Here is a 16,825-nt window from a genome sequence, read left to right as displayed (position 1 = left end):
TCTGGAGGGGATGAGCTCAAGTTGGCCAAGTTAACTAATAAGCTAATCTTGTGATCAAATAACACCGACCAGGGGTCAAACCTGGATTTTTTTTTCTTGACCGTAAACGGTCAGACCAGGTACATTGTCAACGTTGCTGCACCTATCCCCCCCCCCCCCCCCACCTCAACCTCTAGAGCAGAAGCACAATAAACCTCTCAGTCACGCCTCTCTCTCTCTCTCTCTCTCCTCGGTCCTCGGTATCTCACCTTTATTTAACGATGGCAATAACTGTCCATCTTATGACTTTTGTTGGATGGGCCCAACGCGGCCAAGCCGTTGCCGGCCCCTTCCTTCCTTCCTTCCTTCCTTTTTTTTTCCTTCCCGCGGTCCGCTGCACCCCACGAGCGTCGCCGTGCCGATCGGGCGAGACGTTGGACCGAGGCGGCCCCCATCGGCGCCCCGGTTCAGGCGGACGTTAACAGATTCTCCGGGAAGGAGAAGGGAGTTTCTCTCTCTCTCCTCACGTCCCGGCCGACAATCCCCACCCCACCCCACCCCCTGGTGGAACCGCCTGCCGACTTCATGGCAGTTCGGCGCCTCGGGCCGTCCTCCCCGACGTGAACGTGTTGGCCGTCGTCCGCGGGGACGCGGCGTCTCTCCGCCCCCCCACCCCACCACCGCCGCCACCGCCCACCCCGCCCCCACCCCGCCTTAAATCGGCCGCCGCTTTCACCGGTGGGACACCGCGGAGCACCTTCGAGACGCGGCGATGGGAAAAGCCAAAGGGATTAATCAATCAAGCATGAGGCCAGATGCAAGGACGCCATTGGGCCGCCTTCTCCCTTTCCCCCCCATCGGTTTTTTTTTGAAAGGCGCCCTTTCCAACCGTCAACTTTGACAGTTATTTTCTCTCGCGCCTGCGCGAGGCCAGAGGCATGCCGGGGCTTGTAGTCCTCCCCCGCGAGGCGGGCGAGCGAGCGCAAGCATCGCCGCCGCGCGCGGCCCGCCGGGAGCTGGAGTTCCGAGGACCGCTCCGGCCGCTGGGTGACGCCGGCGCGGCGACTACAACTCCCAGAAGCCCACCGCGCGGCCGGCGCTCGCGCGTGCGCGCGCGCGGGAGGCGACGGCCCAGGTTTGACGGGTGCCGGGTTGGAGAGGCGGTGGCCGCCATTAGAGAGCGAGGGGAGTGCGTGAGGTAAAAAGGAAAAAAAAAAAGGCGGGGGAGGGAGGGTGGAGAAACCCGGGGCGTGTGGAGGAAATTGGGCCGCGGCTGTGTGTTTGGAATTGGCGACGTTGCCGGTAATTACGTTCGCGTTTGGAGGGGTTTCGATGCGGCGCACACACCGTCTCTCCTCTCGTTGAAAGCCGGGCGGGAGGGAGAGATGGCAGCGGGGAGAGAGAGAGAGAAGGGGGGGGGGAGGAAATGGTGGAGGAAGAGAGCGAGAGGAGAGGAGAGCGAAAAGTGAGGAGAGAAAGAGAGGTGGTGGTGGGGGGAGAGAGAGGTGGTGGTGGGGGGGGAGAGAGGTGGTGGTGATGGGGGAGAGAGGTGGTGGTGGGGGGGGAGAGAGGTGGTGGTGGGGGGAGAGAGGTGGTGGGGGGGGAGGGGAGAGGTGGTGGTGATGGGGGAGAGGTGGTGGTGATGGGGGAGAGGTGGTGGTGGGGGAGGGGAGAGAGGTGGTGGTGATGGAGGAGAGAGGTGGTGGTGATGGGGGAGAGAGGTGGTGGTGGGGGGGAGAGAGGTGGTGGTGGGAGGGGAGAGAGGTGGTGGTGATGGAGAGAGGTGGTGGTGGGGGGAAGAGAGGTGGTGGTGGGGGGGAAGAGAGGTGGTGGTGGGGGGGGAGAGAGAGGTGGTGGTGTGGGGGGGGAGAGAGAGGTGGTGGTGATGGGAGAGAGAGGTGGTGGGGGGGGAGAGAGGTGGTGGGGGGGAGAGAGGTGGTGGGGGGAGAGAGGTGACGGTGGGGGGAGAGAGGTGACGGTGGGGGGAGAGAGGTGACGGTGGGGGGAGAGAGGTGACGGTGGGGGAGAGAGGGAGGTGGGGGGGAGAGAGAGGTGGTGGGGGGGGGAGAGAGAGGTGGTGGGGGGGGGAGAGAGGTGATGGTGGGGGCGGGGAGAGAGGTGATGGTGGGGGGAGAGGGAGGTGATGGTGGGGGGGAGAGGTTAGGGGGGGGGCGGGGAGAGAGGTGGTGGGGGGAGGGAGGTGATGGTGGGCGGGGGAGAGAGAGAGGTGGTGGGGGGAAGAGAGGTGGTGGGGGCGGGGAGGGTGGTGAGGGCGGGGGGGAGAGAGAGGTGATGGTGGGGGGGAGAGAGGTGATGGTGGGGGGGAGAGAGGTGATGGTGGGGGAGGGAGAGAGGTGGTGGGGGGGGAGAGAGGTGGTGGAGAGGGAGAGAAGTGTTGGTGGGGGAGGGAGAGAGGTGATGGTGGGGGGGGAGGGAGAGAGGTGTTGGTGGGGGGGGAGAGTGGGGGGGGTGAACAAGAGGGAAAGGGTGGTGAGAGTGTGTGGTGGGGAGAGAGATAAGGTGTGGGGAGAGGTAAGGTGTGGGGGGTGGGAGAGAGAATGGGAAGGGTGAGAGAGGGGGGAGAGTGGTTGGGAGAGAGGGTGGGGGAGTGAGAGCAAGGGGGTGGGAGAGAGAGGCTGTAACTTATTTTGACAGCCCAAAGTACTTCCTGATTACTTCCTGACTGTAAAATATTTCCCTCGCTTTTACAGTTTGTTTTTAAAATTGCTTTGTAATAAAGCTTTCTCGTCCAACTTGTAACGCTCCCACTTAACTCTTCCAGTAACGATCCCTTTTTTGTTTGGTCAGACGAGTGTCCGACACTTGCGGAAACCCCTCGCCAGTGTCTGAGCGTATCCAAACCGGATCGAGAGTTCCATGTGTATCACTCAGAGGACACCGTTCAAGATCCTGGTCCTCACCTTCAAAGCCCCCCTCCATCCATTGCCTTGTTCCTCCCTATGAGCGTTGACCTCCTAACCACCTACCAATCTGTCCACTCCCTCCGCATAGCGGGCTCCGGCCTACTTCATGTCCCCCGCCTCGCCCGCCCCACCATTCAGCCTCTCTGCCCCAATTCTCTGGAACTCCATCCCACAGTCCCTCCATCCCACAGTCCCTCCACCCCCTTCCCTCCTTCAAGACCCGTCTTAAGACCCTGACGGGAAAAGCACGATACAAATGTAATTTATTGCTGTATGCTGCACGCTACAGGTGGACCTTTTCTTGTCTGGAATGGAATTTGTCCTCTTGAAGAGGATGACAAGAAAAACTGCATCATTTGTGTCATGACGGTGTCATACCCAAGTGTCTCTGATGCGTTTTAGGTCAACAATTTGGGTTTTGTGTAACGGCTGAGCATGAATCCATGCCATTGTTCTCGCCCCTGACGGCTTAGTGGCTTAGCACTGAGGATTCTAGCACCTAACCGCAGAGATCAATCGGGACGGTGTCAGGTTTGATTCCCTATAACATGCGCTGACGTAGCAGCTTTCGATCAGAGTGAAGGTAGCAATACTAAAATCAGTCTTGTTTTTGCTGGGGTTAGGGGGTTGGTCAGAGTTCCGAATCCTAATGGAGAACCCTGCTAAAACAACAACAAATGACATTTGTATAGCGCCTTTCACGCCAGGAGGACGTCCCAAGGCGCTGGACAGTTAGGGATGCGCACCCAAGTTGGTGGTTGGGATCAGGAGGTGTGGAAGGCAGAGAGGGTGGTGGTAGGAGGGTGACCGAAGGCACAGTCTAAGAGGAGGGTCTTGAAGGAGGTGAGGGGGTGGGAGTGTGGGAAGGTGTGCCCAACCTCATTTGGGTAGTCTATTGTCACTCATTTCACAAGAAGACTGACCACAATGCTCTGAAGGCTTTGGTGCCAGGGAAACTGAACTCAGAAAGAGGAAACACATTTTTGAATAGGAGAGGGTGAAAGAGAAGAGAACACTGTACTTAAATAGCACCCTCCACATAGAAATAACACGTTGGAGTGCTTTAAAGCTCCTGATCACTGTAGAGTCCTTGCTGACACATTCTAGCTAGTACCCAGTGTGTTTTTGTTAGGGTCTCAGTGACAGAGCTCAGGGATAATCCGCCTCTGTGTGTGTGTGTGTGCCTCCCTCCTTCCTGCCCTCCTGATCCAAATCCCCAGTTCGGGTGCAAATCCCTGACTGTCCAGTGCCTTGGGAAGTCCTCCTGACGTGAAAGATGTTATAAAAATGTAGTCGGCTGTTGTTATGTTCTGTCTTCATCAATAATTCTAAATGTCCTCTGTTCCCCAGCAGAGTCGAGGTGATGGCTTCCGAGGATATCTCTCAGCTGGCAGACTCGCTGGCAAAAACTCAAGTGGGCGGTGGGGAACTGAGCTTCAAGGGCTGGGGCAAGAAGCTGAACACAGCAGAGGCTGGTATGTGGGCCAAGAGCGCAGTGTCACAGAGAGTGGTGTTGCGGGGTGGGGGACTGTAAATACCACAGGGTGCTTGTAGACACTTTTGTACATGACTTGCATTGTCAGAGGCGTGGTCCTTCGGATAGGATGTTAAACTGACATCCTTCTGTTCAGTTAGGTTCTGTGACACTATTAGAAAATAGAAGAGAGTTTTTCTCAGTGCCTTAGTCAACAATCTGTGCACAAATTGCCTGCCGCATTTGCCTACAAAATATAGTCACTACATTTTACAGTAATCTTGTGATGCGCTTTGAGATGTCTTGATAATGTGATGAGGCCCTGTGTCAAGTGCAAGGTTTATGACTGTGTAATCGGAGGTCTAATTAATTCTTGTTAAATATGTGTAGTCTTATGCGTAGCCTTATTTCATCCTCTTTGTTCAGCTGCTGAAATCATCAAGCAGATTGAGGAATTTGAGGGCCTGCAGGCCCTGCGACTGGAAGGCAATACCATCGGGGTGGAGGCTGCCCAAGCGATTGCCAAATGCCTGGCCAACAAAAAAGATTTAGAGGTGAGGTTTGGAGTAAGGATTCTGCAACTTACATACCCCGGGTAGACAAACCTCAATCTGTTTGCTGAAAGACAAAATGGTGTCTTGTAGCGTAGTGGTTAGAGCACTTGTCTCGCAAGCAAGCAGTCCTGGGTTCGATTCCCGTGCGCACAAAACCAAAGGGAAGTTTCCTTAATCCACACACATGCCTCTTTTTACCTCACAGTAAGTAGGAACCCAGTGGTTAGTTGATTGACAGATAGCTTTCCGTGGTAATAATCCCTCAAGATAAAATTGGTCACTCAATCTATGACTGCTTGTGAGACAGTGCTGTGCAATTGGCAGTTGACTGCCGTGTTTCACCCATAAAACGCACAGTATATTCTGTGAAGCGCTTTGAGACCTCTCGAAGACGTGATAAGGCGCTATATCAAATGCAAGGATTATTATATGTAGCATCCTATTCCTAATGTGTGTTCACAAGAGTGGTTTAGATAAGGGCTCATATTTGGCCCATTTGATGGCCCTATCTTCACAGCAAATGTACTGGACTCAACCACCTTTTATTGCCCGGTTGTTTTGAACTTTTGACACTGGTACAGTAGTACGCTGGAATGTTTCCTGGTATACTTGTCAGCAAATAAAACTGCCAATTGAGCAATACAGTCGCTCGCAGCAATGCTGAGGTATTTATTTATTTATTTGACTGACCAGCACGGGAGAGATTAGCACAGTCGTGATTCTCTGTGTGGGTTATTTGACCTCTCCTGGTTTACACGCCAACTGCAGTAACAAAAGGCGATTAACAGATTACCTGCTTCCAGGGATGTGCATCTGACTGGTTGCTAAGGGGTGTGATTGATGCATAATAAAATTAAGTATGTGGGAGGTGAAAATTCATTCATGTAGCCGGTAGAGCATTTAGGCAATCAGCTTGGTTCTGTTGGCAGAACAAAAAGGTTGTGGGTTTAAGTCACACATTAAGACTTGATCTGACAGTCTGACACCCTTAAAGTGCTGCGATGAAACATTAAGCTGCAGTCCATTCTGACTGTTCTTTACGTGTGACATTAAAAATCCCACAACGTTATCGATAAAGAGAAGGGAGTTTCTCCTGGTGACCAACAATCCTCCAGATTAATTGATAGCTCATAGAATTATACAGCATACAAACAATCTAGTTGGTCCAATTATTTTGTGCCAGTGTTTATACTCCACACGAGCCTGTCACCCCCCCCCCATGCTCACCTTTACCCCTCTCTTCTCTCTCATGTATTCTCCAAATGGCTGCGCTGTTTGCCTAGAGAAAAAGGCACCCGTGACAATATGATGTGCCGTGAGCTCGCTCAATATGATGAGGTGCTACAGGAAGGCAAATTTTGTCTTTTAGTTGCATTGTATGAGTGAGGTGATTTTGCAAGTTGAGTTTGCTTGCTGTAAGTACTTTGTTTTTAACAAATGTGAATTAACAGTGTTCTTTTTCTCTCCCTTTTCCCCTCTCTCTGAAGAACTGCCATTGGAGTGACATGTTCACAGGAAGACTGAGATCCGAGATTCCCCCAGCGCTGGTGAGCAAAATCAATTTCTCTCTGTTTGCTTTTATTGGGAAGGGCAGTAGAGTTAGGTGACCGTAGGCACGGTCGAAGAGAAGATCGTCAGGCGTGACCTGAAGACGGGGAAGGAGGGAGCAAGGCGGAGGGATTGAGGGACAGTGTTCCAGAGTTTTACCGGTGGCTCTTTTCTAAATCCGCTTTGTGTATCATTAATTTTCCTTCTTGAAAGTCCTAGCGTAAAGTCCGACTTATTATTCCTAAATGTCCTCAATTCCTCCCAAGATCTCTCTCGGCGATGCTGTGAAGAATGCTGGGGCCCAGCTGAAACTGCTGGACCTCAGCGACAATGCCTTTGGGCCTGACGGAGTCAGTAGTTTTGAAACCTTATTGAAGAGCCAGGCGTGTTACTCACTGCGAGAGCTCCGACTGAATAACTGCGGCATGGGAACTGGCGGTGGCAAGGTACTATTATATCTATATAACTTGTTTATAGCCTGGCTTGATTGATAACTCTGGTGACGCTGGATCAGAAGGTTGTAGTTCAAGACCTACGTTGGGTTTCGGAGCTCACAGAGCAGATGGTCATTCCAGTACAGCAACAAGGAATTATAGGTACGTAGCACCTTTCATGTTGGGAAGACGTCCCAAGGCTCTGGACAGTCAGAGATTTGGAGCTGAGGTGGGGGTTGGGATCAGAGTAGCAGGGTGACTGAAAGGGTGATCGAAGAGGAGGGACCTGAAGGGAGGGAGGAAGGCAAAGGGACTGGGATGGACTTCCAAAGGGTGGGGGCAGAGAAGCTGAAAGTCTGACCTCGATTGGGGGGGATGGGTGGACGGAGGACATAGAGACAGACAAGCCGGATCCTGCAGTTTGTGGGGCATTGCTGCGCTCAAGTCGGCTGTTGCGTTTGCCTACCAATACACAAGTCACTATATTTGGCAGCATTTCCAAGTTGAAGTGCGTCTTTACTTTATCGGCACTGCATGAAATGCAGGGATACTACAGTGTTACCCAAGGGCAGTCACTAGCTGTGAGTTGACTGTTCCCATTTCCCGTGTGTTACAGATTCTGGCTGCAGCTCTGAGCGAGTGCCACAGTAAGTCGAGGGCTTTGGGGAGGCCACTGGCCCTGAAAGTCTTTATAGCTGGCAGGAATCGTCTGGAGAACGAGGGCGCCATCGCACTGGCTGATGCTTTCAAGGTATAAACTATTTCAAGTGTTTTTTTTCCTAAGGCCTTCTGTTTTTCTGAAGTTGCCTGTTTTCAGTTGGGAGACTGGGTCAGGAAACATAATGTGTTGGAACATCAGTGCTTGGAATTTAGACCGTTGTAACACCCTTCTCCTGCACCCCTCTATTCCCCTCTCCTGCAACTCCTCCATTCTCCTCTCCTGCACCCCTTTATTCTCCTCTACCCCTATGTTCCCCTCTCCCTAATGTGTGCATCAAGTTTTCTCATAAATACGTTGACACTTTCTGCTTCACCCACGGCTCGCAAGTTCCACATTGCCACCACGCTCTGAGTGAAGACATTCCTCCTAAACTCCCTGTTAAATCCGCTCTTCACCACCTCGTGTCAATGCCCTACCCTACCCTTGTCTCGGACTCACTGTCAAGTGAAAACAGATCATCTACGTCCACCTTATTGAATTCTTTCAGAATCTTTTTAAACGCTTCTTGGGAAGAGAGGAGAATAGACGGACAGTGGAAGAGCAACTAACGGAGTGACGTTTTTTCTGCAGTCAATAGGAACCCTGGAGGAGGTCCATATGCCACAGAATGGAATCAACCATGAGGGCATCACCGCCCTCGCCAAGGCTTTCACCGACAACCGTCGCTTGAGAGTCATTAACCTGAATGACAACACCTTCTCGGAGGAAGGAGCCATCGCCATGGCTGAGGTAGGAGCAACTGGTGGCCAGTGGGATACTTCCTTTGACTTCCTCCGTGTCCTGTAGTGCAGTGTTAGAGACACGCCTCGCAAGCGAGATGACCTGAGTTCAATTCCCAGACGGGCAAGGCGAAGCTTTAGATAAGTTTCCTTACTCCACATGCCTGTTTACCAAGCAGTAAGTAACCCGGTTGTTAGTCGATTCTCCCATCAATTACCGGGAGTCATAATTCCTCAAAAAACGACGGTTTGTGGGACAGTGCTGTGGGTAAATGGCTGCCGCCTTTCATTTATTATGGTTGACTGTGAGCGACTGTGCCCAAGAGTTGACGAGAATGGAAGGAAATTGACAGAATGTGATAAAAATTCTCTCCCTCCCTCTACTCATAGCTTAACTGCCTCTGATGATTTTTTTTTCTCTCTCTTTCTCCCTCTCTGTGTCTTGTAGACTCTGAGGACTCTCCAGAACATTGAATACATCAATTTCGGAGATTGCCTGGTGCGATCCAAAGGAGCACAAGCCATCGCTGAGGCGGTGGAGTCTGGATTGTGTAAACTCAAGGTACGCATGAAATCTTCCCTAAGATTGAGCTCATGTTGGATGGGTGGGCCATCTGCTTCCTGTTGTCTGCTTGCAGGAGAAATCGGGGATCTTGTGTGACCTTGTCTAAAGATGTTGCTTATGTGGGGAGAGGGAGGAGAGAACCTGTGTCCAGTTTCTGTTTGTGTCTCAGAGCTCCGTCCGTCACACTTGTCGTTAAATTCCGCACGTGTGTCAACAGGAGCTGAACCTTTCCTTTGGGGAGATCAAGAAAGACGCAGCCATTGCAGTGGCTGAAGCTGTGAAGCACAAATCCCTGTTGGAAAAAATTGATCTAAATGGTACGTGTGTGTGTGTGGTGTTTGTTTGGGGCGCGCGTATATGTGTCCTAACTCCTGGTGTTATCGGTGGTTTCTTAATAGCTCGGCTTCACTGTTAAGCGTTCTGGGACGCTACCCTGTGTGAGGAGGGCTATATATTTAGTTGTCATGTTTTGGGTCCCTTAAAAAAAATGTGCCCTATTAAATATTATTTTTAAAAATGAATAGATATAAAAAAACACAGCTCAGCTTTGTGTTCAGCCACTGTTGAGAAGCGCTGTGGGACACTAACCTGCTTGAGGGCTGCTATATTGTTGTTTTTGATCTCTTCTCTCTTCCCCCCTACTTACGAGTTGCCATGTCACAAGCTGTGGTCACTGCCAGTTTGTGCTGTCTGGCTTCTTGCGGGGGTGTGGTTGATCAGATGTTACCCGCGAGCTCAAGTGTTTTGTCGTCTCATGTCGTTTTGCTTTCTGTGCATCCGTTCTTCACTGCAAGCTGGATTGAGGCTGCCCCCAACTCTTCACTCGAGTCCAGTACAGGAGTTTCCTCCTGTCGATCTGCTGAATAGGGTCTCAGAAGTGAGAGACTAATATTTAGTCTGATCCACCTTGTGCTTGAAGATCAACGTGTATCAGTGTGACCGTACTTAACCTGCGCAGTCGTTTGACCTCTTGAATTAACTTTTTTTTTAAAACCTATCTAGGCAACTGTTTAGGAGAAGAGGGTCGTGTCCATTTGAGAAAAATCTTTGATGGCCAAAACAAAAGCGATGCATTGGGCACTCTCAGGTAAAGTGAGGAATTGTACTGTGTAGATTCGAGAGCAGTGCCCAACTTGACTTTTATTCCCTCTCCTCCTCCTTATCCTAAGGACCTGGTGTGTTGCTATATCAATTGGAAGGATTATTTTTCTCAAAGGGCTTCACAGAGAATTGCTGTCAAGTGTAGTGACTTGAGTTATTGTGTGGCAAACTTGGCGAAGCCCCACAAACTGTCAGATGATTGTTGACCAAAACACTGAGAGGAAACTCCCTTCTGTTTTCCAGTAATGAAACAGAATCTTTAACTCCCTACAAACATCCATGAAGTGAACAACAGATTACTTATCTGCGGGCTTATTGGCCAGGGGAAGTTCTGTTCTCTTTTTGAATAGCACAACGGGATCTTTAACGTCCGCCTAACCCTAACGCCCCCACCCCCCCCGCCCCGCCCACCCCACTGGTGTTACACTGCAGCGTTAGCCTGGGCTGTGAGTTCTGATGTTGGGCTTGAACCCACATCTTCTCGAATCCGAACCCTGTAATTACCTCTAGAGAGATGTTGCATAGCAATTTTTATAAAGAATTATCAAGAAAATAAAGCTGGATTCTGTTCAGTTTAAGTGTGAAGCAAACCTTTTGTCCGTCGTTCAGTTTCAATCCCATGTCTTTGCTGTTCAGTGACGACGAGAGTGATGACGAGGACGACGAGGAGAATGAGGACGAGGAAGATATCGATGATGACGAAGAGGAGGTGGAGGAGGAGGAGGAGGAGGAGGAGAACGAAGATGAGGAGGATGAGGCGGAGGAGGAGGAAGACAGGGGGACAGAGAAGGAATCTCCTGTGGATGAACCACAACACATAGTTAAACCCACTGTGGTAAATTGAGTCTGAATATTCCTATTGGGTTTTGCCAATAAATTGAGTTCAACATTTCCTCTTGAGTCAGAGGCTTGTGGGTTCAAGCCCCCACTACATCAGGGCTCAGAATCACATAGCCTAGGCTGATGCTCCAATGCAGCACTGGGTGGGTATTGCGTTGTCGGAGGTGCCGACTTCGGATGAGGTGTTAAACCTCGCTTCCTGTCTAGCTGTTCAGGTGGATGTTAAAGAACCCACGGCACTGTTCAAAAAGACACAGAAGTCCCTCTCTCTCTCTCTCTTGGTGTCCTGGCCAACAATCCCCCAAATAAAACTGGTCACTCACTCCACGACTGTTTGTAGGTCACTGCTGTGCTCAACTGGCTGCTGCGTTTTGCCGACAAAATACACAGTCACTCCACTTTAAAGTATTTCCTATTAAGCGCTTTGCGACGTCTCTCAACGGTGTGATGAGGGGCTATAATCAAATGCAAGCATTATTATTATTATTAACAATTAATTCCTATTGCCTTTAGATAACAATCCCTGTGAACCCGCAGTTGGACGCCTCCATATTCATGGCTTCTCCATCAGCAGATAAACTGCGCAACCTGGGACCCAAGGGGATACAGCTCATAGTACAGCAGGTAATCGTTGTCGTTGTAATCCTTGTCAGACTCCGCCACTGTCAAATGCTCCGGGAGAATAAGCCGGGTGAAGGTCGCTATATAAATGCAAGTGCTGTAATGTGAGAGCCATTGCAATGGTTCTCTCTCACTCTATGGGCTGCCTGCTGAAGGGGAGCACTCCACAATTTGTCTGTGGCTTGTCTGTGTCAAACGAACGTGAATGTAGGACGGAAATCAGGGAAAAACCCTCCGTATAAGTTAATCCCAGCTTTCTTCCCCCTATTCCTTGCAGCCAGCTTGGCACTTTTGCGTCCTCTCTGCTTAGGAATGGGGGAAGAGGGAAGCAAAGAGACTTAAGCTAACACTTATGGCTCAATTGATAGTGTCAGTACATGTGTGTGCATGCGTGCCTGGGCTCATAGATCGCCAGAGAGGTTTGGGTGAAGAAGGCCCTTCAGCCCATTTGATCTCTTCTGCTCCCAGTATATCCTCAAACCAACGGATTCCAACCATCAATTACCGTCTGTAAAGAAAGACAGGTGAATAGCTATTTGTTAGGGTATTAAGGTATACGGGGAGTTATGATATAATAGAATGGTGAACAGCCTTGAGATACTGAATGGCCTCCTCCTGTTTCTATGTTTCTAAATACTTTCTGGTGTCTGTCCTGATTTTTTTTTCCACCTTTCAACTCTAAACCTGCTGTCGGGTTTCTGCTGTTCTGCTGTCGGTGTATTGTAATGCATTGTTCTGTTTGTTCTCACTCAATAATCCCGGTTTAAAATCTTGTGCACCTCCTGTAAGGTCTCGTCTGTGGATGTGTCGAAGGCAGAGAAAGTGGCCCGAATTTTTCTGCAGCTCACCTCAATCTCCAAGGACAAGGAAATGAAGCCAGCAGTGCTTACAATTATAGGTACTGTCAATTTAAGGTCTTTTAATTTTAGAGCCGCAGCCCTTTCTGAAGCTCTGCGAATGAGTGTAATAATCTTTGAATCTTAAACGCCCATATGTCGTCATTGGTCCTCTTGTAGGTGCCAAAGACTTCTCTAATTGTGAGGTTTCCCTCTGTTCCCATTGTAGACGCGCTATTACAGAAAGCCTTCAACTCCTCGGACTTTCAGCACGATATCTTCATCACCGCCCTCCTGGTGTACATGGGCCTTCTGAAGGTGAGCATCAACAGCAACAACAACAAATTACCATTTACACAGCGCCTTTCACGTCGCTAGGACATCCCGAGGTGCAGAACAGTCAGGGAATTTAGACCCGAGTAGGGGGTTGGGATCAGGAAGGGTGGGGAGGGTAAGGAGGATGGCTGAAGGCGTGGGCCTGTTTGTACATACTACGGTTTTGATAGCGTCTAACAATGTGGCTCTCTTCTTTCCTCACAGAGTGAAGAGAAGATTAAAGCGATTGGTAATCTCATGGAGCCCCTGATGGTTCTTAACCACGTGGTTCAACAGACGTATTTCCCTCGCAACCTGTTCCCTATTCTCTTAGCATTCCTCGAAAAGTAAGGAAAGATTATGTTCTGATGTGAAGCTGGTCATTCACTTCACAGCTGTTTGTGGGATATTGCCATGTTCAAATTTAGACCCAACAAATGGGTTCAATATCTATATAATAATAATAATGCTTACAGCAACTTATCGCATTGTTGGGACAGCTCAAAGCGCTTCATAGGATATACTATAAAGTGGTGTGACTGCGTATTTTGTGGGTGAATAATACACACAGTAAGTTTCGCCCACAAAATATACAGTCAATTCACTTTAGAGTATATCCGATGAAGCGTTTTGAGACGACTCCCAAGACGTCATAAGGCACTTTATCAAACGCAAGGATTATTAGAATAGAGTATTATAGCACAGAAGGAGGCCATTCAGCCCATCGTGCCTGTGCCAGCTCTTTGGAAGAGCTTCCCAATCAGTCCCACTCCCCGCTCTTTCTCCCCCCTGAAATCTTTTCCTTTTCAAGCACCTATCAGATTATTATCGTTGTGTTTTACAGTACATACATAGATAGCGCTGTAAATGCAAGGAGTATTATATGAACGCTATAATGCATACACACTCCCACACACCAGTGCGTATGTCTGGCTATGATGTGTGGGGGGGGGGGGGCTGTTTCTCTAGTCTAATACTTCTGTCTTCTCCAGGCCTAGCCACGTGTTTGAGAACTGCATCTCAGCCCAGCGCTGCCTACTCCAGACTATTCAAGAGCTTTAGCAACCGCTTCGGGACACGGGAGGAGCTGAGACGAGCAGGGGACATTGTGCTAGAGCATCTAGGACGCTCGCTGATGCGGAGGAGGCTTGCGCCCCCTGCAGAGCCAACTGAGCAGCGCTGGAATTTACGATCGCTTTCTCTCTCGCCGACCGGTAGCTGTGGGTTGAAATCTTTTTGCTTCTCGCCCGGAGGAAAACTTTTTTTTTTTTTTTAAACCGGAAAACGATCCCCTGGCGTTTGGGAGACACCAGAGATCGATCGCTGAAAGACATTTTTTTTTTCTTCTTCTTCTTCTTCTTCCCTTCTCTCTCTTCACCGCTTCGGGAGGGGAGATGGGGCAACCGATATTTAAGCCAAATATTCAGGGATCGTTGATAAAGGAATTCTAGGCATTGTTGATTGCTGAATCGCCTTGTCTCTTTAGCCCAGGTTGTGTTTTTTTTGCAAAGGGTGGATTCCGTGGGGTGGGTGGGGGAGTGGGAGGGGGAGGGACATTCCAGAACTTTGCTACAGGACCCTGTGGTACATTTTGACTCTATCGGACTCTTTCCTTTTTTTAAAAAAAAAATACACGGACATGTTTCACTCTGAAATGGGTTGTTAATCACGGACTGATAGGGATTCTGTCCTTCACGTTGGGGGAGAGAGAGAGAGAGGTGGGATGGGGGGGTGCGCGGTTGACAGCTGGCACTTCAGTTTCGGTTGTGACGTGCTGTATGCAGTTTCAGCGTCGATTGATTCGCTTCCATCCCCTGACGCTTTTAAACCTCTGTTTCTAAAGAGTTTCTGCCAAAACAGTGCGCTCTGTGAGGTGCTTTGAGATGTCTCGAAGACGCTGCGATAAGGCGCTACATCAAATGCAAGGATTATTAAAACCTGCATTTTTTTTTAATAACTTTCAGGGGAGGGAGGAGTTGCTATTTGTTTCTGTCTCTCTCTCGCTCTGTCTCTCTAATGTTTTTTGAAGGCAGGTAAGGTACCTGCTTGTTGCTTGTTTGCCGGTATCTGCCACTCCCGAAACTGGCCAATTCTGGTTTCCCTTCACTGTGCCCGTCCATTTGCTAAGATCTTCGGTCTCTTTTTTTTTTGAATAAGTGATGTAAAATAGAAGCAGAAACTGCCAGGAGCGTGGGAAGCAAGTGGATCGTAATCTGAAGGGGACGGGTTTAATGCTGCACTTACTTCAGATTTTCCGGCATTGGCGGTTTCTCTTTGTCATGAGTCGCTTGTGGGAGCTGATTACTCAGTGCATCTGCTTTCCATGCGTTAAGCAGAGAGAGGAACGCCGATATCGCAAGCTGTTCACTTCGCCGTGCAAATCGTGAGCGCGAGAGCTGAACGCACAGAGTGTGCTGTGACTCAGAAAACTAAATTTCCAGTGTTTTTCTGTGTGTGTGTGTGTGTAATCCATCTCTGTCGTACTCTGTGGTCCATTCCCTCACCTTACAGGATAGACAGCTTTGCCGTCGTATTCTAACGTTTTGCTTAAGTTCACCTCAGCAGCAAAGTGTTGAGCTCCAGTGTATTAGTCGGTCGGGTGTTTGACATGTGTGGAAAGACATCATTGTGTTCAGCTGGGTGTTTGACATGTGAGAAAAACAAATCCCTGATCAGCCGGGTGTCTGACACACACACAAACCCGTCGCCGTGCTTATGAGTATCCGCGACAGGCCAAGAGTTCTGTGTATCCCACCTACGTGGAAATTCCCCGTGTCTGGAATAGGCTCTTGATAATTGGGCTGAGTTTCCAGGAGTTATTTAGCCTGAGAGTGTTTTAATGTGTGTAAATAGTATTTAAATCTTTGTTTTTTTTTACCCGACCAAACCTCCCACGATTAATTCCAGATATGAGCTTCCTCCCAGATGTCCTCGGGTAAATTTCAGGTAAATGTCACAAAAGGTTATACGAGGGGCTTTTTTTTGTTTTTTGCTCCTATATATTGCCCCCCCTCTCTCTCTCTCTCTCTCTTTGCTAAAGTGGTTTGACTTGTGTTTGGGAACTTGGGACGTTTGCTACTCACAATGCCAGCGAACACCGGGAAGTTATCCACTTGGCTTTGGTCAGCCGGGTGTCGGGCACGTGCGGAAACCCATCACTGTTGCTTGAGAGTCTCCAAACCAAGCTGGGAATTCCATGCCTCCCACCTACACATGGACATCCCAGCGAGGGATTGTTGGAATGCGCACACTCTCTCTCTCTCTCTCTCTCTCTCTCCCTCCCCCTGAAGGGATGTAACCTGCTAACCTAATCCGGGAGAGTATTAGGCACAGGTTGGCAAGAGCCAAGGCTCGTGGGGAGCTCATGGAGTGTGCGTTGGGGTAACTGCAATGCGACTACAGCCCTTTAGCGCAGGGTTCTGTGAGCTGAGGAAGCAGCGGGTGGAGGGGTTGTGGAAGAGGGAGGCAATTTTGTTCGCTCCTCCCAGGAGATAGACAGCTGATTGTACTTTCCCTCACAAACTGGAAGACCTTTATCCTGTTCCGCCGCTGCCTATTTTGCGCGCAAGTGAATGCGACATTTCTGTTCAGAATCAACGCGCTCCCCCCGCATTTTCCATCCGCTCCCTGCTTGGTTTGGATCATTACTTGGATGAAACATCGCTGCTCACTGCTGGTGAATAGGATTCTAGTTTTACACAGGCGGTTTTGTGAATTTGTACACCCTTCCGCTTCATTGTACAGTGCTTTACCGCTCCGCTTTGTTCATCAATGTGCTTCTGTATTCCGTTATTGTTTTATACAGCCTTCACCTCGTCTCTTCCACTGAACAGGCACGTCCTTTCTTTTAAAATTTAACTTCTCTCTGAACCGCCACCTGCTTTATTTATTTCCTGTCTCTATCTCCCTAATTTCTCCTGGTTCCTCCCGACTCACCCCCCCCCACCTCCCCCACCCTCCTCCCTCCATCACTTTTTTTTGTATCAGAAAATAAATAAAATTCGACTTGGGCACAAAACTCGTCTCGGTTTGGGGTAGCAATGGTAATAATGATAATCCTTGCACTTGATATATTGCGTCTTATTGGGTCGCTGAGACGTCTCGAGGCGTTCACGGGATATATCGTAGAGTGGATTGACTAGATTTTGTGGGGGAAATGTGGCATGGATTGAGTGACCACATTTTGGGGGGGGG

The 16,825-nt window shown here is 49.7% G+C and overlaps 1 protein-coding gene across 4 annotated transcripts; it reads left to right on the top strand.

The window, feature by feature from the left end:
- The first annotated feature begins 1,101 nt into the window (after window positions 1–1,101).
- Window positions 1,102–14,281, top strand: rangap1b (Ran GTPase activating protein 1b). Of its 4 annotated transcripts, none has more exons than XM_042345163.1 (16): window positions 1,102–1,177; window positions 4,257–4,378; window positions 4,804–4,931; window positions 6,419–6,478; window positions 6,746–6,925; window positions 7,530–7,664; window positions 8,205–8,363; window positions 8,802–8,915; window positions 9,136–9,235; window positions 9,921–10,005; window positions 10,656–10,854; window positions 11,373–11,483; window positions 12,270–12,378; window positions 12,546–12,634; window positions 12,857–12,978; window positions 13,624–14,281. In XM_042345163.1, exons 2-16 carry the CDS (start codon window positions 4,267–4,269, stop codon window positions 13,691–13,693), a joined length of 1,773 nt encoding a protein of 590 aa, XP_042201097.1. In that variant the 5' UTR covers window positions 1,102–1,177; window positions 4,257–4,266; the 3' UTR covers window positions 13,694–14,281. The 4 variants fall into 4 exon arrangements, with proteins under 4 accessions (XP_042201097.1, XP_042201098.1, XP_042201095.1 ...); XM_042345164.1 differs by having other exon boundaries at window positions 4,254–4,378; XM_042345161.1 differs by lacking the exon at window positions 1,102–1,177 and adding an exon at window positions 1,186–1,281.
- Window positions 14,282–16,825: the final 2,544 nt, after the last annotated feature.

The sequence above is a fragment of the Callorhinchus milii genome, unplaced genomic scaffold (genome assembly GCF_018977255.1).
Source record: "Callorhinchus milii isolate IMCB2004 unplaced genomic scaffold, IMCB_Cmil_1.0 Scaffold31, whole genome shotgun sequence".
Taxonomy (NCBI): domain Eukaryota; kingdom Metazoa; phylum Chordata; class Chondrichthyes; order Chimaeriformes; family Callorhinchidae; genus Callorhinchus; species Callorhinchus milii.
Note: the sequence above shows the minus strand (reverse complement) of the source record. Positions and strands in the feature narration are given on the sequence as shown.